The sequence below is a fragment of the Python bivittatus genome, unplaced genomic scaffold (genome assembly GCF_059951505.1).
Source record: "Python bivittatus isolate LINGU-HERP-01145 unplaced genomic scaffold, Pbiv_v1 ctg000240_np1212, whole genome shotgun sequence".
In the NCBI taxonomy this organism is placed as follows: Eukaryota; Metazoa; Chordata; class Lepidosauria; order Squamata; family Pythonidae; genus Python; species Python bivittatus.
In genome coordinates, this window is record NW_028277051.1 from 1135213 (window position 1) to 1157485 (window position 22273).

Consider the following 22273-nt stretch of genomic DNA (forward strand, 5'->3'; position numbering starts at 1 on the left):
CCGACAAATGGATCAGCACCTTGAATTCTTCTCTGGATAAAGGAGGGGAACTGGGATCGCCCACAAGTGCTCCACACGGTGGAGTGAAGTGGTCCTCGTGAGCAGACCATAAAACAGTGGTCTCTGATGGGTTTTAGGAGCCAAGGGAAACTCAGCTTTGCCCAAGCCGCGGTTCGGAGCCTTCAAAAGGACACCGGGTTTGCCCACTTCCTTTCTTAATCTCTTCTGGAAATTGCTTGTCAACCTCGACCAGGACTGAATGATGAGGTTTAAAGATTTGTTTATAGGTAAGATATGGGAAGAAGAGATTTTTTTTAATGTGTTTTTGTGTTTTTTCTTTTTTAGTATTGTGAGCCGCCCAGAGTCACCCGTTGGGGGAGATGGGCGGCATACAAGTTTGATAATAAATAAAAAATAAATAAATGTATTTTCAGAGAAGGTGATACGATGTTAAATGGAAAGGATTACAAAATTGGCTTATTTAAGATTAAAATATAGATGTGTGTGCTTATTTCTGGTATGTGTTAAACTTGTAAAGGAGAAAATGATAAGAAATTAACTCGTGTTAATTGATTAATATGTTGTTTCTGGTAGCTTTTAGGGGATGTTTCTTCACTAGGTCCAAATGATGAGGCTTTAATAGATAAGAGATGGGAAGAAGAGGGGTTTTTGTTGTATTTTTAGAGAAAATGATAAGTTACTGTGCTAAAAGTAAAGGAATACAAAACTGATTTATTTGATTGTTAAAATACGTAAGTTGTTAGTTCTGGTAACTCTTAATTGACTTTGAATGAGGCGGCTTTATAATTTGTTTAAAGATAAGAGATATGGGAAGAGATCCTTTGTTGAAATGTTAGAGGTGGTGATAAGTTACTGAAATTGTTTGTATGGCCGCCCATCTTAAAACACAACTCTGGGCAGCTCACAACAACAAACTCTTAGACGGTTTCCAGCTTTTAAACTTCTCAGGAATTAAACGCTTGTATCGGATACACCACAACCCCTAGGTGGTTTTCTGATTCCCTTCAGTTTGATCTCATAGTTTAATCTGAAGCCCTCTTTCAGTTACCACCAAGGCCACCTGCACTCCTCCCTGGAGATGAGCCCCATCTAAGCAGTTAGTCCCAGCAGCCTCTCGCTGAATTCCCAGAGCTTCTTGGCCAAGACGTCATCGCGGGCCTGCGCCCAGGGCTCCTTCTGTTGGCATCTTGCAAAATACCGCCCGCTGAGCATTTCAATGCCTTCCTCAGTGGCACAGTAGATCGTGGTCTGAGCTCCTTCGTTACAGTCTTGCAAGAAGGGCTTGAGGAACACGAGTGGCACATGGAGCCACCCAATAAAGGAGCAAACGATGTTGGTCTTAATGAATCCTGAAAACAAAAGCAGTTGGCCGTTGAAGCAGCACGAGGGCGGAAAGGAAGCCCTTTTCAGGGTTACCCAGACGGATCGGGAAATCGCGAACGGACCGGTCGGCACGGCACCCGTTTCCCACAGGAAGCTTGGACCACTGGGCAGTCTTTGGGCAACATCTAATATTTTTCAGAAGACCACGAGCTGAAGAGGGTGGGTGAGTGATGATGCAAATGGGGGAGGGGGCTGCATCACACATATTAATCCATTCACTCCAGTGGCTAACCAATTCAAATCACTAATAATAAATAATAATTTTCTGTCTTTTCCCTTATCAAAGCTTTTGGGTTCGTGGACGAAATCAGCATAAAAAGGATATCACAAAATGGCTGTGGGACAAGATACAAAATAGTTTCTGTGGGACAGGACTTGTCCCACAGTGGGGAAGCTCCTTGCTCTGGCATGCTCACACCAAGAGAGGGGGAATGAAGGAAAAGAAGAAGGCTGAGAATAAAGAGCAAGAGATTTGGGGAAGCCTCATCCTATGAGCTGAGAGGATGGCAAACTTCTTCCTATCTGGCTGACCTTCTATTGAGGCATATCACTGCACTGCTTTGCAAAGTGGGTCGAAGGAGCCCCCTTTGAAGAGCTGCTGGGGGAGAAAGGATTTGCCTCCCCCCACTTGAAAGCAGAAGAGGGGGGAATGCTTGGGAGGAGCTTCAGCGTGACCTTGAGGACACCCTATTGGGCACCTCTGAGCAAGACTTCCACCTACCTGGATGAACTGCATAGGAGGTAACGTTGGATCCTTCCAGCCGGTTGGCCAACTCTCGGACATGCAGAATATTGGCTAATTTGCTGTTAGAGTATGATTTAAGTGCCTTCCATTTCCCCTCCGTCGGCTTGTGGACGTTCTGAAAGTCTATCTTCCCTTTCTGATGCGATTCAGAGGACACTACTATGATCCGGCTAGGGGCACAGCGCTTCAGCCGGTCCAAGAGAAGGTGGGTCAGGAGGAAGTGAGCCAAGTGGTTGACCTGGAATGCCTGGTTGAAGCCATCCTCAGTTTTACCATTGTCAATGACACCTGCCAGAAAAGTAAGCTGATTAAACCATCAATAGGACATCTCTTCTCAAACCAGGTGTACGAGTGGCTGTCGGTCTGGAAAACTGTATGTTACCCCTCAGTCAGTGGTAGTTGCAGGAACCGCAGTCAGAGAGGGAAAGACCCCTTGGGTATATTTGCTTACAAAAAACCCATCTCTCCCTCCGGTCATCTTGGCTTTCTCAGTGGGCTACAATGACATTTCCTAGATTTGTTGCTGTTGTCATCCTCCATCGAACTGCAGCTGACTCCCTGTGACTCTACAGGTCAAAGGTCTCCAAGCCAGATTACTCACTGGAAGCCAGATTCATGGGACAACTGTCAGCTGTGGGACACATCTTTGGAAAGATGATTATCTGTTTATTCAATTTATATGGCTGCCTGTCTCATAGCAATGACTCTGGGTGGCCTGTGACCAAAACAATAAAATCAACAATCCACATAACAAATCTCTGAGGTAAATAAGGATTGTTCCCAATTTACAAGAGAGAAAAACAACAATAAAACCAATCAACCAGCAAAGCTTGCTTGAGCTTTTGGCCCAAATGTCTGGAAACAGCCAGGTCTTTAGTGCCTTATGAGAAGCTAACAGGGTCAGGGCCCTCCAAATCTCTGGAGAGATGCTGTTCCACAAGGTATGTGCTGCCACAGAGAAGGCACAACTTGGGGTCCATCAAGATGACATGGCTTGATAGAACAGACCTGGAGCATGCCCTCCCTGCAGTTTTGATGGGGCAAGCAGAAACCATGTGAAGTGGGTGATCCCACAAGCAGCCCGCCCTATGTTATGTGAGGCTTCATCAGTAATAACCAGCACCTTGAACTGCACCCTTTCTGTCCGCCTTGTCCAGCAGTATCATCTTTTCCATAGATGTATCACCCTTCATGGTGTGTTCAACATGGGATGGCTTTATTTCAGGATCCTGGCTTCCAGTGAGTGTTCTGGCTTGATTTCCTAGTATTAAATGGTGGGTTTTCTTGGTTGCCCACGGAATGCAAAGTAGCTTCTGCAGCAAACTTCTTCCTCTCGCTCTTGCACTGGGTCCATCCCTTGCATCCGTACATCATAAGAGGGAAGACCCTCAAGTCGAGCATTTCAACTTTTGTCTTGACTGAAATGTCTTGGTCTTCCATGAGCTTGTCTCAGTCCCTCAATGCCTTTTGGCCTATTGTCATCTTTTCTGAATCTCTTTTGCAGATCCACCATCTTTATCAATTCTGGAGCCTAGAAAATTGTAATTGTCAATTATTTCTTTCGTTGTTTCATAGTTTTCTGTTTGTCTACACTCAGTTCAGATAGACCTCTTTATCTCTTCTCAGCTGTCACAGGAAGTTTTCACTAAGATCGCTACTTTTGCCAGATCTCCTCTGGCTTTTCCCAGTCTTCTTTCCTTAGTTCCGTGTTTCTCAGCCTTGGCCACTTTAAGACGTGTAGACTTCAGTTCCCAGAATTCCCCAGCCAGCAAAGTTGTAGCTATTTCTGTGGCCTTGTTTGATACCCAGTGTGTTCTCTGTTTCCTTCAGGCTCTTATTATGCGCTTTCCAGCTTCCTCTCTTTCAATCATTTCACTTCTTCCCATAATTCTTCAGCTCTCTGTCCACAAAATCCAGGTCTTTGAATCTGTTTCTAACCTCAATCTTATATTCTGAAGTGGGTTCTGTAAGATTTGCCCCGTTCGACAGAGAAACTCCCGTGACACGTGTGGTTCACAAAAGAGGTTTACGCATGCGTAACGTAGCAGTCACAAGCAAAGCCAGGACTGGCTTGGTACAATTGCATCACTCGTTATATTCCCCCCTTCCCGCGCTTTTTTCCGCCCCACGATCGCGTTACCGCTGCGGATTATCGGCCCCCCAATAATCCCTCTTGATTGTCCATGATGGCAGGTTTGGTCAGGGTCCATTGTCCTTGATTGGCAGTCCCCTCCGGCTTGGGTTGGTCCCTCCCTGTTACGTGCAAGCCCGAGGATTCTGTGCTGCGCGGCGATCTTGTTTCGCTGCCTGCGGCCCCGTTCATTATTGGCTCGTGCTGTTATCAGTGTATAGTTAAAGCTTCCGCTGCGGTTTTCCTGTCTGGCTGGGCGCAGGTGGCCCATTAATTAGCGGCGCTTTCAGTTCCTCTTTCCCTTGCTAGCTGCCGCCGGTGGAGTTTGCGTGGACTGGCTGCGAGCTTCCCCGAAGCCCCATGCTGACTGAACCTGACATACCACCCCCCTGAAGACAACTCCCCCCCCGAGTTTATTTCGGTTTCCCGGGGTATTTATTGTAAAAGGCCCGCACTAGGTCCGGCGCTCTTATGTGGGTTTTGCTTACCCATTCGCTGTGGGACTTGGGAAAATGTTTCCATTGCACTAGGAGCTGGACCTGCCCCTTGTGCCTCCTGGCGTCCAGTATCTGGTTGATCTCGAAATGCTGCTCCCCACCGACCATGATGGGTGGTGGCACCCCCTCTGCCTTGTGCCAGGCGTTCCCCGGCTGGTGCAGCTTTAGCAGGCTGCAATGGAACACCGGGTGGATCTTCCCGAGGCTTTTCGGGAGCGTCAGCCTGACGGTTACTGGATTGATGACCTCTGCAATGGGGAACGGCCCCACAAACCTTGGGCTGAGTTTTTTCGATGCCTGGTGCGTCTTTAGGTTTTTGGTTGACAAATACACCTGGTCCCCCACTTTCCACTGCCCCTCGGGGAGTCTCTTGCGGTCCGCGTGTTTTTTGTAATCGGCTTTGGCTCTTTGCAATGCCGCGTGCGCTGTTCGCCAGGTGGCGTCGATTTGGGCGAACCAGGCGTCCAGGGAGTTGATTTGGGATTCCGGCTGAGGCAACTCTGGCATGGGGACAAAGTCTCTCCCGGTGGCTACTTTGAATGGAGAAAAGCCGGTACTCTTGTGGACGGCGTTATTGTATGCTACTTCCGCGAATGGCAGTAGCTCCGCCCAATCGTCCTGTTGGTGCCCCACGTAGCAGCGCAGGTACTGTTCGAGCCCCCTGTTCAGGCGTTCCGTGGCTCCGTCCGTCTGCGGATGTGCCGCGGAGGAAAGGGCTTGCTTCGTCCCCACCCGCTTCAGGAACTCCCTCCAGAACCGCGCGATGAAGTTGCCACCCCAATCGCTGACGACCCGTCGGGGCGCGCCGTGCAGCCGGTAAATATGTTGCACGAACAGCCATTTCCATGAGTAAACCTTCTTTGTGAACCACACGTGTCACGAGAGTTTCTCTGTCAAACGGGGCAAATCTCACATGAACAACTATGGTTTATTTGGAAGGGTTGCCAGGAGAAAGCCTCTTCTCTCTAAAAAGAACATGGCAGCATGGCTTAGGTTTGCCAAGTTGCATCTGAACAAATCACAAGACTTCTGGAACACCGTCCTTTAGACAGACGAGACCAAAGTGGAGATGTTTGGCCATAATGCACAGAGCCACGTTTGGTGAAAACCAAACACAGCATATCAGCACAAACATCTCATACAAACTGTCAAGCACGGTGGTGGAGGGGTGATGATTTGGGCTTCTTTTGCAGCCACAGGACCTGGGCACCTTGCAGTCATTGAGTTGATTATGAACTCCGCTGTGTAAGGTTTGCCCCATTCGACAGAGAAACTCTCGTGACACGTGTGGTTCACAAAGAAGGTTTACTCATGCGTAACGTAGTAGTCACAAGCAAAGCCAGGACTGGCTTGGTACAATTGCATCACTTGTTATATTCCCCCCTTCCCGCGCTTTTTTCCCGCCCCGCGATCACGTTGCAGCTGTGGATTATGGGCCCCCAATAATCCCCCTTGATTGTTCATGATGGCAGGATCGGTCAGGGTCTATTGTCCTTGATTGCCAGTCCCCCTCCGGCTGGGTTGGTTCCTCCCCGTTACGTGCAAGCCCGCGGGTTCTGTGCTGCGTTGCGATCTTGTTTCGCTGCCTGCGGCCCCGTTCATTGCTGGCTCGCGCCGTTATCAGTTTATAGTTAAAAGCTTCCGCTGCGGTTTTCCGGTTTGGCTGGGCGCAGGTGGCCCGTTAATTAGCGGCGCTTTCAGTTCCTCTTTTCCCTGCTAGCTACCGTCGGTGGATTCCGCGTGGTCTGGCTGCGAGCTTCCCTGAAGCCCCGTGCTTCCCTGAAGCCCCGTGCTGACCAAACCTGACATACCGCCCCCCTGAAGACAATTCCCCCCCCCCCCGGCTCTATTTCGGCTTCCCGGGGTATTTCTTGTAAAAGTCCCGCACTAGGTCCGGTGCCCTTATGTGGGTTTTACTCACCCATTCGCTGTGGGACTTGGGAAAATGTTTCCATTGCACTAGGAGCTGGGTCTGCCCCTTGTGCCTCCGGGCGTCCAGTATCTGGTTGATCTCGAAATGCTGCTCCCCCCCGACCATGATGGGTGGTGGCACTCCCTCTGTCTTGTGCCAGGCGTTCCCCGGCTGGTGCAGCTTTAGCAGGCTGCAATGAAACACCGGGTGGATCTTTCCGAGGCTTTTGGGGAGCGTCAGCCTGACGGTTACTGGATTGATGACCTCTGCAATGGGGAACAGCCCCACAAACCTCGGGCTGAGTTTTTTCGATGCCTGGTGCGTTTTTAGGTTTTTGGTTGACAGATACACCTGGTCCCCCACTTTCCACTGCTCCTCGGGGAGCCTCTTGTGGTCCGCGTGTTTCTTGTAGTCGGCTTTGGCTCTTTGCAATGCCGCGTGCGCCACTCGCCGGGTCGCGTCGATTTGGGCGAACCAGGCGTCCAGGGAGTTGATCTGGGATTCCGGCTGAGGCAACTCCGGCATGGGGACGAAGTCTCTCCCGGTGGCTACTTTGAACGGAGAGAACCCGGTACTCTTGTGGACGGCGTTGTTGTATGCCACTTCCGCGAATGGTAGTAGCTCTGCCCAATCATCCTGTTGGTGCCCCACGTAGCAGCGCAGGTACTGTTCGAGCCCCCCATTCAGGCGTTCCGTGGCTCCGTCCATCTGTGGATGCGCCGCGGAAGAAAGGGCTTGTTTCGTCCCCACCCGCTTCAGGAACTCCCTCCAGAACCGCGCGATGAAGTTGCCGCCCCGATTGCTGACGACCCGTCGGGGTGTGCCGTGGAGCCGGTAAACATGTTGCACGAACAGTCTCGCCAACCCCTCTGCCGTGGGGACTCGCCGGCACGCTACAAAGTGCGCTTGTTTAGAGAATAAGTCCGTAACCACCCAAATGGTGGTCTTCCCCTTACTCTCCGGGAGCTCTACTATGAAGTCCATGGCGACCTCTTGCCATGGGCCGTCGGGTTCCGCTACCGACTGGAGTAGCCCTCTAGGTTTGCCTTTGGCCCCTTTCGCCGTCGCGCACACCGGGCAACCCCCCGAGTACGCCTCCACGTCCTTACGGAGCGTGGGCCACCAAAATTGCCGCCGGATTAAGTGGAGCGTCTTTACGAAGCCGTAATGCCCCGCGCTCCGGCTGTCGTGGGCTCTTTCCCTGACCTCCCGTCGGCAACCCTCGGGCACGTACAGCTTTCCTTCGTGCCACCACAACCCCTCTTGGCTGGTTAGCGCCTCTCGGTTCTGCTTGAGCCAAGCGTCCCGCTCCGCCGCCTCCGCGAACCCTTGCCTTACTTCAGGCGCCGCGTCCCGTCGCCCCCCCTTGGTCTGGCTTCGGGTCACCGCTTTTGCAGCCAGTCTGCTGGCAGGGATGATGGAGTCTACGATCTCCTCCCATAGGCTGGCGTGCTGGGGCATGCGAGACAGTCCATCTGCTAGGAAGTTGCGCTTCCCGGGGATGTGTTTTAGTGTGAACCTGAACCTCCCGAAGTACTGGGACCACCGCGCCTGTTTGGGGGATAGCTTACACGGGGTCTTCAGGGCCTCGAGGTTCTTATGGTCCGTCCACACCTCGAACGGTTCAGCTGCCCCCTCCAGTAGATGCCTCCACGTGGCCAGTGCCCACTTGACTGCGTACGCCTCTTTCTCCCACACCATCCACCTTCTCTCTGTCTCGGTGAATTTGCGGGAGGCGTAGGCGCATCGGTGGATGGCCCCCTCCGGGCTGGGCTGGAGCAGGACTGCCCCCGTTGCCTCGTCTGGCGCATCTACTTGGATTATAAACCGCCGATCTGGGTCAGGATGGCGCAGGATCGGCTCCGCTGTGAACCGCCGTTTTAGCTCCTCAAACGCCCCCTGGCATTCTGCAGTCCACGCAAGTGCCATGCTGGGCTTGGGGGGTTTCCCAGTGCCCTTGGTCTTCAGCAGGTCGGTTAGGGGAAGGGCGATTTGGGCGAAGTTCGGGATAAACTGTCTATAGAAGTTCGCAAACCCTAGGAAGCTTTGGAGTTGCCTCCGGGTTCGCGGCGCTTCCCAGCCCAGGACATCCTTCACTTTCGCCGGGGCCATCTCAATTCCCCGGCTGGATATTCGGTAGCCGAGGTAGTCTAGTTGCTCTCGATGGAACTCGCATTTCGATAGCTTCGCGTACAGCTGCACCTTCAGCAGTCTCTGGAGCACCGTGCGCACCAGGCTCACGTGCTCCGCCAGGGTTTCGGTGTAGATGAGGATGTCGTCCAGGTAGACCAGGACGCCCCGATAGAGTAGGTTGTGCAGCACCTCATTTATTAGCTGCATGAATACCCCTGGGGCCCCTTTTAATCCGAACGGCATCACGGAAAACTGGTAGCTTCCGAGCGGCGTGTTGAACGCCGTCTTCCACTCATCTTTTACCCGGATCCTGACTCTGAAGTAAGCTTCGCGCAAGTCCAGTTTTGTGAACACCCTCCCCTTAGAAAGATGCAACATCAAGTCCTTCATCAGGGGGAGGGGGTATTTGTACTCCGTGCTGATTGCGTTCAGCCCCCGGTAGTCCACGCACATTCGAAGCGAGCCATCCTTCTTCTCCCGGAATAGTACCGGGGCCGCTAATGGCGACTTCGCGGGTTGGATGAATCCCCGCGCCAGGTTCTTGTCTATGAACTCCCGCAGAGCCCCCATTTCTCTCCTTGACAGGGAGTACATTTTTGGCTTAGGCAGGGTTGCCCCTGGCTCTAACTCGATGGCGCAATCACTGGGCCGGTGTGGTGGGAGCTGGTCGGACTCCTTCTCCCCGAACGCTGCCGCCAGGTCTCGATACTGCCTCGGGATTCCGCCGCCCATCGTGGGCTCCCCGGGCCCGGCCTCTCTCTTTGCGGTTGTCTCGCCAGTCGCCGCTGCCTCCCCACGCCTCGGGATCGTTGCGGGTCTCCGGGGTCCCGGCGCTGCTGCTGCTGCTGCTGCCGGCTGGGTCTCAGGCTCCGTCTGCTCTCGCCCCGTCTCCCGGTGTCCCGGACCCTCCACTTGCCCGTCTGTGGTTGCGGCCGCACCCGTCTCCACGGCTCGGTCCCCTCGGCTCTCGCACTTCGCCGGCCTGTCGACCCCGAACCGCACTGCCTCCGCCATCCAGTCGACCCGTGGGTTCCGTCGTCACAGCCACGCCAAGCCGAGTACCACCGCGTAGTCGGCCACCGGGACCACCACAAATCTCAGTTCTTCCCGGTGACTCCCGATCGTCATCTGGACCAGCTCGGTGTAATACTGAGCTGGCCCCCCCCCGCCAGCGTGCCGTCTAGCTGGCTGAATGCAATGGGCTCCCGGAGGCGCCTCAGCTGTAGTCCGAGCCCCGAGACCACAGCCGGGTGCATCAAGCAGTGGGTGCAGCCTGAATCCAGTAGCGCCCGCAGCTGTGCCTCCCCTCCGGATCTCACCCCCCGGATGTGTATTCTCACCTGGAACGGAGGGCAGTCCTCATCTCCTATTGGGTCCGCGCGCCTCGACTCCCCTGCTCGCACTGGGACGCCATTCAGTGCGAGCGCGCCTCGTTTCCCGCCGGCTCCGAGTCCTCTCCGGAGGACGCCGTCTCCGGGGTCGACCACCCCCCGCGTCCTTTCTCGGTCACCGCCGCCACTGCCCCCTTCCGCGGTCGGTCGCCGGCCCTTTTCCCGGTCGCACGCGGGGGCTTGACTTCAGGCCGTGGTGGGGCTCCTTCCCGCTCCGTCGGGCACTGCGCCGCTCGGTGGCCTCTGCCTCCGCACCGGAAGCACAGGTTCGGGGCTCTGGTCGCCTCTCGCACCCCGGTGGACTGCCGCCGACTGCTCCGCCTTTCCTCGGGGGTTCTCTCCCTCGGCTGGTCCCTCGTCTGGTCCCGTCGCCTCGCGCTCTGTTGGATCTGCCGCCATGCCGATTCCGCCGTTCCGGCCAGCCAGATCCAATCTTTCACTGTGGACGGGTCGTCCCGCCCCAGTGCCCGCTCCAGGATCTCTGGATTGAGCCCCCTCTTAAAATACTTCACCCTCAGGGACTCCGGCCAGTCCGTGAGCTTCTCTGCCAATCTCCGGAACTCCAGGGCGTACTCTGATACCGACTTGCCCCGCTGTCTGAACTGCAGGATGTCATCCTCCGCCCGCTTGGCGCTCAATGTGTCCTCGAATCTGTCCCGGAGCGCCTGCATGAAGTCCAGGAAACTCCGTAGTTCCGCTGCGTTGGCATCGTATAGTCCGATCACCCAGCTAGCTGCTTGACCATCTAGCAGCTCGGCCACGTAGGATACTCTATCCTCGTCCCTAGCGAATAGGTGACCACCCCTCTGCATGAACCCCCTAACGTGCGTCAAAAAGTGCGGCAGCTGTTCAGGGTCCCCTGAGAACTTCCCAGTGATACCTCGAAGTCTCAGGGCGTCTGCCGCCCGTCGATCCACCGACCGGGGCATCGTGGGCGGTGCCGGCTGAGGTGCCGGGCCGCCACCCCTGTTGCTCGCCCCCTCGCTCACCGCAGGTGGTCCCACTCTCTGTAGCAGGGTCTGGAGCATCGCCTCCATGGCGTCTAGGCGCCGCTCGACTCTCTCCTCTAGTCGGGCGAACTTCTCGTCCCACTCGCGGTTCCGGGACCCTGAACCTCGGGTCATCGTGACGCCTGAACCGTCTGGTCCTTGGTTCACGCCCATCGACCACCGCTCGGCTGGAGGGCGCCCGGTCCTGGCCGCTGTCCCGTCGCTCCCGGGTGGCTCCGACCGTCCCTCCTCGAGCCTGGGTTCCTCGTGCTCCAGCTGACCCACGGATTCCTCGTCGCTGGTCATGCCTGTATTGGAAAAGGAAACGCTCCTCGGTGGTACCGGGTAGCACTAACGGTGAGTCCTGGCTTTATGTAAGGTTTGCCCCGTTCGACAGAGAAACTCTCGTGACACGTGTGGTTCACAAAGAAGGTTTACTCATGCGTAACGTAGTAGTCACAAGCAAAGCCAGGACTGGCTTGGTACAATTGCATCACTTGTTATATTCCCCCTTCCCGCTTTTTTCCCGCCCCGCGATCACGTTGCAGCTGCGGATTATGGGCCCCCAATAATCCCCCTTGATTGTTCATGATGGCAGGATCGGTCAGGGTCTTTTGTCCTTGATTGCCAGTCCCCCTCCGGCTGGGTTGGTTCCTCCCCGTTACGTGCAAGCCCGCGGGTTCTGTGCTGCGTTGCAATCTTGTTTCGCTGCCTGCGGCCCTGTTCATTGCATGCTCGCGCCGTTATCAGTTCATAGTTAAAAGCTTCCGCTGCGGTTTTCCGGTTTGGCTGGGCGCAGGTGGCCCGTTAATTAGCGGCGCTTTCAGTTCCTCTTTTCCCCGCTAGCTACCGCCGGTGGATTCCGCGTGGTCTGGCTGCGAGCTTCCCTGAAGCCCCGTGCTGACCGAACCTGACACTCTGTATACCAAAGTATTCTAGAGTCAAATGTGAGGCCATCTGTCCAACAGCTAAAGCTTGGCCGACATTGGGTCATGCAACAGGACAATGATCCCAAGCACACCAGCAAATCTACAACAAAATGGCTGAAAAAGAAAAGAATCAGGGTGTTGCAATGACCCAGTCAAAGTCCAGACCTCAACCCGATTGAAATGCTGTGGCGGGACATAATTTATTTATTTATTGGATTTCTCAGGGGACTCTGGCGACTTACAAAAAACATTAAAACTATAAATACATCTAAAACACATAAAACATCCAAAATGTAAAACAATGCTAAAGAAAGGAAGATCCAAGCAGATGGAAAATCAGGCTGCGGAGAGCTCGCCACTATGGGGCTAGCCATCCCCCTGCTTGAAGTATTCCCTCCCCACCCCAGGCCAAGTGGCAGAACCAGGTCTTCGAGGCCCTTCGGAAGGCCAGGAGTGAGGGGGCCAATCGCATCCAGAGAGCTGTGCATAAATAAACGCCACAAACCTCAATGAACTGAAGCAATGTTGTAAAGAAGAGCAGGCCAAAACTGCCTCTTCCCCTCCTTCCCCGTGGCACTTCTGGGTGCCAGGGGCAGTGAGAGCCAAGGTCTTAGATCCTGGCATCCATCCGGTTTTCAGATGATGAGAAGTATTTGGGCTTCTGTGTAAATACATCAACTGGCGGCATTTTCCCGTGTTTTTTAAGCTGTGTACAGTGGTACATGTGGTATGACGTTGCCTCCGGTTGTCTATTGTAGCAAAGCGTTTTTGTCGTAAGCCTGTTTTTGCCCCTTTGTTCCAATGCCTCCCGCCCCCCACCCCCCATCCTGTTCTCTCAGCAGCTAAGTTCTAATGTACAGAAGTAATTGCAATGTTTTAGGCTTTACAGACACCTTTTTCCTGTATTCTGTATATAAAACAACAAAATACGGCACTGCTGGTGTCTGCCTGTCTGTCGAGACTCCCCGTTAAGGGGGCACAAATCACCCCGTCGGCTGGCATTTCCCGGGGCCGCCCTTGCCCCGCTCGGCCCCTGTTCCGCCACGATCCACACCTGCGCTCTCAGTGCCCACCTGTGGAGGGGAGGCTGCTGCTGCCGCCGCCCCCTGGCAAGACGGCGGGCAGGGTCTCCCAAGACGGTCCTCTTCTGCCCAGCTGCGCACGAGGTGCGTCCCCAGCTCCGCCCCCCACCCCCGGTGCATCCTGTGGGGATGGAACGGCTGCTTTCCTGAGGACGACGGACGGGAGAATCGAGGGTCTTCTCTCTTGACCTGCACCCTGGAGAAGAGCTGGCTGCCTCTTCAAGCTTCCTGCTGCTCCCTTCTGATCTTGACTTCTTTTGTATAAAGGCTGAAAGGCTTTCTTGACTCTTCCAGCGGCATTAAGTCTGTATTAATAAGCACATCGGCTGCTGTTGAAAGTGTGCACAGATAGCCCGAGCCTGCGCCCTCCTTTGCACTTGCCTTTTGCCTTTGCCTCCAGGGCAACTTTTCCTGCGGCTGGGCGTGTGCCTTGCAAGCCATGGGCCCATTTTAGCCAGCTGGTGTGAGTGCTTAGCTGCCCACGTGGGTGGACCACTAGGCCTGGGGTCCTTTTCTAGAGGGCTCTCTGCACACAGACGCACCCGCTCAGGCCAGCCTGGTATCCTCCTAGACTGCAGAGCAGAACATCACGCTTTGTAGACTCACCTGCAGCGACTACTTCCAGCACTCTGCACGTCTTCGAACCTAGCCTCCCTGTTCTTGCTCAGATCCGGATCCAGCGGTGTGTGTGGCACGTAGCACGCTTCGGGGAGTGGTAAGACTGAAACGGTTCAGTGCCCTGGGCAGCTTGCTTTTATTAGCCTGGGGCAGTGGGGGGGAGCCCGGTAAGAATGCTGCTCACGTCGGGTGAATCGTACCAGTGCGGGGATGGCGAGCGGCAGCAGGATTCCTGGGCCCGGCTGCTTCCTGGCGGTCCTTACTGACCCCCGTGAAGTTGGGACGCCGTGAGGGTGGCTGCCTCAAGGCCTGGAGCTGTTACTACACTCGTGCGCATGTTCAAATGCTCCTGACCCCGTCTCAGGCAAGCTGCGAAAGCGAGCCAGTTCCTGAGAAAGTTGCCCAGCCAGAAGAACTTGGTTGCCGACGGGCAACTCCGGGAGGACCTACGTCCGTTTTTCCAGACCTGGAGCCCATCAGCCTCCTTGAACTGACTCGTGCTCCGTCAGCCAAATCGGAATCCAGCAGGCTCCAGAGGGCTGCTTTTTGTGGGGCTAGAGATATCTACTTTCCTCTGTGAGACACAGTGCTTGGCCACCAAAACCGTCTAGCAGTGGCTGGTGAGGAAATGGATCTGTTCCCTTTCGTGCTGTGATTTTATTGCACCGCCTGGCCGGCTGCTTGTGGGGATATTTCTGACTCCAGCTTCTTCGCTGCAGGGGGCTTGTGAAGGGAGGGGAAGGTCTTTTCTTGGGGAGACTCTGCATTGTCTACACCAGTTTCTCGACCTTGGCGACTAAGATGTGTGGACTTCAACTCCCAGAATTGAATTCCCCAGTGCGGCTGGCCGGGGAATGCTGGGAGTTGAAGTCCACACATCTTAAAGCTGTCAAGGTTGCGAAGCAGTGTTTTTCAACTTCAGGAACCTCCAATACGTGGACTCCCATTCCCAGAATCCCCTGGCCAGCATTCATGCCGGGGGAAGTTTGAGAACGGGAGTCCACGTATGGGAGGCTGCTGAGGTTGAGAAACTCTGCTCTACGTTGGCTGTCAGCAACCCGAAAGCAAAATCCCTGAGCACGCCTGGGCCACCAAGTAAGTGCTCTCAGCCATTCAGGCACTCTTGTGCCCAAGGCAGCCTCCCCATCCCCAAACCCCAGAAGTGGTAAGACTCTTCCTCCACCTCAGGCAGGCTTGCAGGACTAAAGGAATCCTGGGCCTCCCCGTTGATGGTTTTAGTTCAGAAAGGACCAGCGAGACTGCACCTGAGTAGAAATAACGGCATTGGGAAGACTGCCTGTGCCTGGTGGCCTTAGGGAAATAGCAGTAGTAGAGGATCTCTGTCGGTCGGGGTAGAACTGTGGAGTGCTGGGGCTCTCTGAGCTTGGCTGTTTTCTTGCAAACGTTTTGTTACCTGGCCAGGTAACATCTTCAGAAAACAGCCAAGCTCAGAGAACTCCAAGGACTAGGGTTAGGTAGATGAGAGAGAGAGAGAGAGAGAATGATAGATAGATAGATAGATAGATAGATAGATAGATAGATAGATAGATAGATAGACAGACAGACAGACAGACAGACAGACAGACAGACAGACAGACAGATAATGGATAGCGAGAGAGAGAGAGAGGTTTTCAAGAAAAGAACCAAGCTCAGAGAACCCCCCCATTCCATCTTAGCATTGAAGATGTTACCTGGCTGGGTAACGAAACGTTTGCAAGAAAACCGCCAAGCTCAGAGGACCCCAAGGACTCCACAGCCTTAGGGAAAGTCAAGCCAATTGTACAGATTAAGCATCCGCGTTCCCAAAGCTTGCCAGCAGCAACTACTGTTGCGTTTGGCCCAAGGGAAGGAGCAGCTCTTAGGATCAAGGGTCCTGTCCAGGCCATTTCTGACTTTTCTCCTGAATCAGAGGCAAGAACTGTTTATGGAGTAAGAAAAGGCCGGGTCCCTGCTTGGTGTGGAGTGACTGCAGAAGAGGGGTGCAGGCATACAAGCTTTTAAACGTTGGGAATGTGCTCCTATGAGAAGAAATAGGAACAAACTTGAGCAAAGGAATGCAAAAATGCAAGTCAAGACTTGAAGGGACATGCAGCTAATTAAACTGGCAATTAAAACATCTCTTTCCAAAGAAGTAAACAAGAAGAGTCTTCCAGGTAGGGTAAAGGAGAAGGATGCTGCATACTTGCTGTGATCTCTTTGCATCTGTTTTTCCTGTGTAAAAATGGGGGGGGGGAGCCCCCTTATTTAAACCTTGTTCAGGAGGGGAACCCAAAAGGATGAAGCAAACGTAGATGACACAAAATACAATTAGGAACCTGACCGACAAGAATAAATCCGTGACTTCTGATGGTGTCCAGCTGAGGATTGATGAACCCACGGAGTGGGAAACTGCTGCTCAAGCAGCCGTCCAGCTCTCCCCGGAACCAGCATTGCCCCCCGGGGGCTGGAAGAAAGCCAAGCTAATCCCAGCACTGAAAAAGGGATTGATTAAAAGAAGATCCAGGAAATGTCAGGGCTTAATCTCTGTTCAGGACAAAATGGTAGAAAGTTTTACTGAAAAGGAATAAGGTTGTGTTTGTGTGTGTATATATACACGTGTAAAAACAAACCCTGTTGGACAAAAAGGACTGACGTAGCTTCTGCTCCGCCTGAAAAGGCTGCTCCGTGGCTTCAGGGGTCCTCCTGGCCTCGGAGCTCCTGCTGAGCAACAGACAGAGGCCTTTCTCCAGCGTCGGCTGGTGCCCCGGTTCAGCCCCGCCTGGGCTGGGCTGGACCAGGGACAGCCACTCACCCCTGGATCACCTCCGGATAGATACCCGTTGCGTGGGGCTGCCTTGGAAGATGGCCCGGCAGCTGCTCCTGGTGCACAGATTTGTGTTACGAGAGGCTCCCTGGGAATCCGTTTAAAGCAGCAAAGTCGGTGAATACCACCCAACAATAGCAGGAGACTTATCAGTAGATTTTGAACGTTTTCTTTTTGCACTGGAAGCACCTCACACGCCTTCTCTCACTGACACAAGCCTTACACACCCAGAAGCCCTTCTTGCTGTTGGCCAAGCGACAAAGGGGGATGGGAAGTCCAGGAGAGCTCTCCGAGACGATCCTCGAGGGAATGGAAGGTGGGACTTCCAGCTTCTCCTTTCTTCGGCTCTCTTCTTCATAGGCAGCGTTGGACTGCCTCAGCGTCGTAACTCGGGTTGTAACGGACAGACGAGTCTTCATCCATCTGCAGAGGCCATTCACCTTTGAGGGCATCATTAGGGTGGTCCTCCTTGCGCCCATACCCTGACCAAACCATAATGGAATGGTGGGTTTAAGAATTCTCTCTCCCGTCACAGCCTGGTACATCTCAGAATGTCTCCAAACTTCTTCTTTAGGCATGCACAACCATGTGATCCGTTCAAAGCCTGCAATAACTCTACCCTGACTGCCTGGCCCTTAGATAACTCCACCACATTACACAATACTGGGGCTGTCAGCCCTACGAGGTAGACCAGACTACGAAACCAACACCATGTGAGTCAGGACTACTTGTTAGAACGATGCCCGTTAGAACAGAGACCCCCCCATTACATACCCAAAGGCCCGAGAAAGGGGTCTTGGAGTCCAGCCCCGGTGAGTAAGAAAAGGGGCCACGTTCTGGGCTAGAAAGCATAGCGAAGGGGGAGCCAAAGGAAAACCCCTCCAGGGCGTGGCCCCTTGAGGGGCAGGTCGGGCTGCGAGGGCGGGGCTGGTCCGGAGGCCCCCACACGGTCCGAGCCAACGCCGGCCCCCTGCCCGCCCGCAGGAGCTGGGCGCAGAGCAAAGGCCAGGAAGGCGGCGCGGGCGGCTGACGGCCAAGCGCGCGGTGAGGGACGGGGGACGGCTCTCCCCGCCTGGACGCACGGCTTCGGAAACAAAGCGAAGCATCCTCAGGCCTGGGATGGGACACCACCACGAAAGGCCGGGAGGAAGGGGCGAGGGTAGACGGAGGGGGCCGCCGGGCTGCGGGCTGGCCGAGCCGCTCCCCATGGGCAGGCGGCGGCGCAGGAGGCGGGTGGGCGGGCTGCCCAGGGCGGGGCGGGGTGAAGGCGAGGGCTGCCCTGGAGGAGGGGGGGTGCGCTAGAGGAGCGCAGGGCTCGGGGAGGAGGCGCGCACCATGGCTGTGGAGGCGCTACTGGCGGGCGCAGCGCTGCTGCTCGGGCTCTACGTGCTGCTCTGCTACAGCTTCCCCCGGCCCCCCAAGTGCCGGAACGCGGTCTGCCTGCGGGGCAAGACGGTGCTCATCACAGGTGAGGCTGCGCGCCACCGAGGGCTCCCTCCCGGCCCTTCGCCTGGCCGCTGGCCGCTGGCGGGGCTGGTTCGCTGCCCGGTTTGCAAAAGCGACGGGGGCTGGGGCCGGGGGTTAGGCCGAGAGGACGGCGAGGCGAGGCAAGGCGAGCGCTTGCGGGACGGGGCAAAGGGGCGAAAGTCCTCTGCGCAGGCAGCCAAATCCCAGCGCAGCCCGGCGCAGGAAGGGGGAGAGCCGGACTTTATCGCGGCAAGCAGGTTTTGGCCCCGGTTGGCTTGGAAAGGGAGGCAGCGGCGGCACGGCTGGAAGGAGGCAAGGGCCTTTCAGCTGCCTCGGGTTCGCCTCCAGTCGGCAGAAGCCCAGCCCGAAGCCTCACCCTTCTCCCTCGCGCCCCGAGAAGGAGGGAGGATGGAGGAACGCCCGTTCAGCCCTGGGAGGAGGGACAGGAGGAGCTGGGAAGCGCAGCGGGCAGGAGAGGATCCTTCACAGTCCGGGAAGCGGTCACGCAGGAGGAGTTCAGGATTTCTCCTTCCCCAGCGCAGAGCGCAGAGCGCAGAGCAAAGGGCCCCAGTTGCACGGAGGCGGATGCCAGGTCAAGGCTTCTGCGAATTCCCGATGCTAAGAGCAATTGCACAGGGAAACCCCTGACTGGGGGGCAAGGGGGGTCTCCCCTTTGTTGATGCATTCAAGCGGAGGCTGGACAGCCGCGCGGCTGACACGTCCCCATTTGGAATCCTGCCCCAGAAGACTCTGTTAATATATCCAACAACAAAGCAGTACCCTGGAATCCCTGCAGGGTCTGTTTCTTGACCTGGCCTACCTTGAAGGGCTGACATCGGTGTTGAAAGCCTGTGCAGGGTTCTCTCTGATCCCTCTTGCACTAAAGAAAGTCAAGGTGGGATTATCTTGGGTTTCTTTCTCACTCTTCCTTCTCTCTCTGGACTGGGCAAGCGCTTCTCCGAGTCCCTCCTGAACGGCTTGCTCTTCCCCCTCCCCCTAACAGCACTCTCGCATCTTCCCCAGGGCCATGTCTAAATTCCTTTGAACTGGTCTTCACATTTATACTTAAATAATCTTGCACCTTTGTCCTGTTTGTCTTCCAAAGCCACCTCTTAAGTTGGAAATGTTTATTACTTAAACTGTGAATGGAAAACAAACACCTCCCTTTTCCCTCACCGTTAATGACTGCTGTGAACATGACTGTACATTCAAGTCAAAATTTGCAGTGAATGTTAGCTAGATGGATTCCTCGAGGAGGATGGATCTGGAAATTCATGCATCAAAGACCAAGGTGGCTGGGTTTGGCAGGGAAAATAGGGCGAAGAGTTGCAAGTGATACAGAAAGGGGGAAAATCCAGAGCAGGCAGATGAATTTGGGTGCTTTGGTGGACTGTTTACTGAAGACGGGGAAAGGGGTGGAGGGTTTAAGAAGGGCAAAGGTGGGTAGAATGTGTGGCCTGCTGCGAGGAATGCCTGTTTGTTGAAAGAAGCGAACATGGCTGCTTATCAGAAGATGCTTCTGCCCACTTTGCTCCAGGGAAGGCAGAGCTGGGTCGGTCACGAGAAACACAAAAGCAAGTTGGAGGCACTGGGAGTTGGGTACTTAAGAAGGGCGTATGGTCAAAGAAGAAGAAGTGGGTCCAGAACCCAACCGAGGGCCGGAGGAACACCACTGTATAGCAAATTGGCCGGGAAGCAAGAAGTCCTTGAGGCGGGTTGGTCCCGGGGGAGGATGAATGAGGGTCAAATGGCAAGACTAATAGATGAAGGAAGAGTGAGCAGGTTGAGGGGAAAGGCATCTGGGGGAGTTGAGGGATGGAGAGATCTAGTACATGCCCCAGTGTTAGCTCTGTCTCCTTTCCTTTTTCTTATCTTTAATTTCTTGGGCTGTTTCTCCCTTTCTGTACTCTGCATACCGTTGCTTACCCCGAAAGGGAACAGAGTGATGGGGATTTGTGCACATAGAGGCGTTCAGCCTAAGGCGGGCATGGCATTTTTCTTCACTACGGACTGCCTGCCTTCCCATTCTGGCATTTGCAGCCACCTGCCAGGTGTGCCCACCAGGCTGGCTGAGTGCATAGACGTGGAACTGTCCACTGCTTGCCGGGAGGAAGATAGTCCCTGGCACGTAGGAGGAGAGAAATTCAACCCAGTCCCTCCTCTCCTTTGAAGACTGGAACTGATTTCTGGAGGATCAGGGGGAAACAAGAAGCCGAGTGCCAGGGAAATAGGAGCAGGCATCTCTATTGGAACCTAAGGAATATCTATTTCCATAAGAATAGGGCAGTTTTACCTTAAAATTGCATTACAGTCTTCTGATTGGCTTTGTTTATGTCCTGCTGAAAGTAACTCTATTTATCTCTGGATCAGTCCGGGAAAGGAGATTACTTAGCTCCTCTCATCCGTCCACTAATGCAACGGTTTGCCTTTACAAGTCCTTTTTATAACTTGTATGACTAAACCGACATCCTACGGAGCCAGCGGTGGGAGCCTGTTAGGCAGAGTGCAGAAATAATACCAAAAATACACTTCAGCGTTAAAGAGATTTAAAGAATGCAATGTCCTTATCTTGTTCTCCAAAGAAATCCAGCCAGAAGTTATAAAACATAACTGGTTGTTTATTGAGAAAAATAAAAACTACATAAAATACAAGTTTCATGCAAAACATAGAAAAAAGCACTTCTTCTCATATATGTGGCATCCAAGACTTATCCAAAGTCTCTAGCCAAAACACTCTCAGAGAAGTGGTACACTACTTAGTCATTAATTACTACTACATGACCTATAAAACTGATTGCATGATGACTAAAATCCTACTAAGCAGTGAGGCATATAATCACCCACAATGTATTGACACTATGCACCTCCCCTTGGGTAACTAGCATACAAACGCCAATACGTGGCAGTAAATAGCAGTATACGTGCAAACCAGAAAAATAAAGGCAGATGGCCTGACTTTTGCAGTCAAAACAATTGTTTGGAGATAAGCGAGGTGCTTTTCTTCCCATGAAGAAAAAGGGGGGTTGATGTTTTTATCTCTTCTGCCTTTAAGCAAACAATTTTAGCTACCCCTGGTGAGATCGATCTGTCTCCCAAGGGTGGGGGAAGAAGAGCTGATGCATCTAGGCCCATGCCTCTGTGCTGTGAGGCCAAGAGGTGGTGCCACGGCAGTGACTTCATTTCCCCTTTTTTACGGTACTCGCCACAAAGGCAGCAGCGCCCGGCAGCCGTCTCTCTTTCTCTCTCTCTCTCTCTCTCTCTCTCTCCCCCCCCCCAGAGGTGAGAGCCGAGGAAGTCAGGTGAGGCAGCCCGTGGGAGGGAGAAAACTACGCGGCTACCCACAGGCTAGAGGTGGGGCCAGAGTAAGACGACCAAGGGGGTTTCTGGGAGAAGAGGTTGGAGACCTCCAGACTACCACTCTGTGGCTTCTTTTGCACTTTTCCAGCTCAATCACATCCTTTGTTAAATATAGTAAACACAAACACGAATCCGTCTCTTCACATTGCATACAACTGTCCACACGTTCATTTAGAAGTACATCCGTGGTATTTGAAAGGGGTGACTTTCAAGTCCACAGGCGTAGGACGGTGGCATCCTTTGGTCCCGTCTATGATGGAGCCTCACGGTGGAGCAGAGTCCTCTGCCTATGGACTGAAGCCATCAGCTCAGGCTCAAAGTCTCTCAATGCAGTCCGACCATCCCGTGCATTTATGCATCTCAGAATCGGGTAAAACCACACAAGAGTAAAAATAATTGCCGTGAATATGTATGAGGAAGTATGAAGTGCTGTCAGAGTCCCTCAGCAAAGAATTAACTTCGCTGGGTACACAAAATATCCCGGGCTAAAGGTACGCCTACTATAAGCCGGGGGTTGGGTGTAAATATCAAGGTCACCAGAAAATGAAGTTGTAGTCATTTTATTAACGCGAGCATTCCGCTGTCGGGATCTTCTGGGTCGCCCTTCACACGTGACCATCCAGTTTCCCCTCCAGTCAACATGTGCTTTACAAGTAGGACAGCTAGAAATGACTGAATGCTGAAGGGCTTGCTTTCCACTTTCAACCATGGGGTTATTTTACGAACTTTATTAGACGTTCGGTTGGGAGCCGCCATGAATCCAGTAGGAGCTGGTGGTGTACAAATGTCAAACAAACGACCAGCAGATCAGTAGA

At 53.9% G+C, this 22273-nt stretch overlaps 1 protein-coding gene across 1 annotated transcript; it reads right to left on the reverse strand.

Moving 5' to 3' along the window:
• Positions 1 to 575: 575 nt before the first annotated feature.
• LOC148216214 (dehydrogenase/reductase SDR family member 13-like) lies at positions 576 to 2462 on the reverse strand (the record flags this gene model as incomplete). Its single annotated transcript, XM_088138779.1, has 2 exons — positions 576 to 1370; positions 2126 to 2462. Coding segments are annotated over 2 exons (597 nt in total), but the record flags the coding sequence as incomplete, so codon positions are not given.
• Positions 2463 to 22273: the final 19811 nt, after the last annotated feature.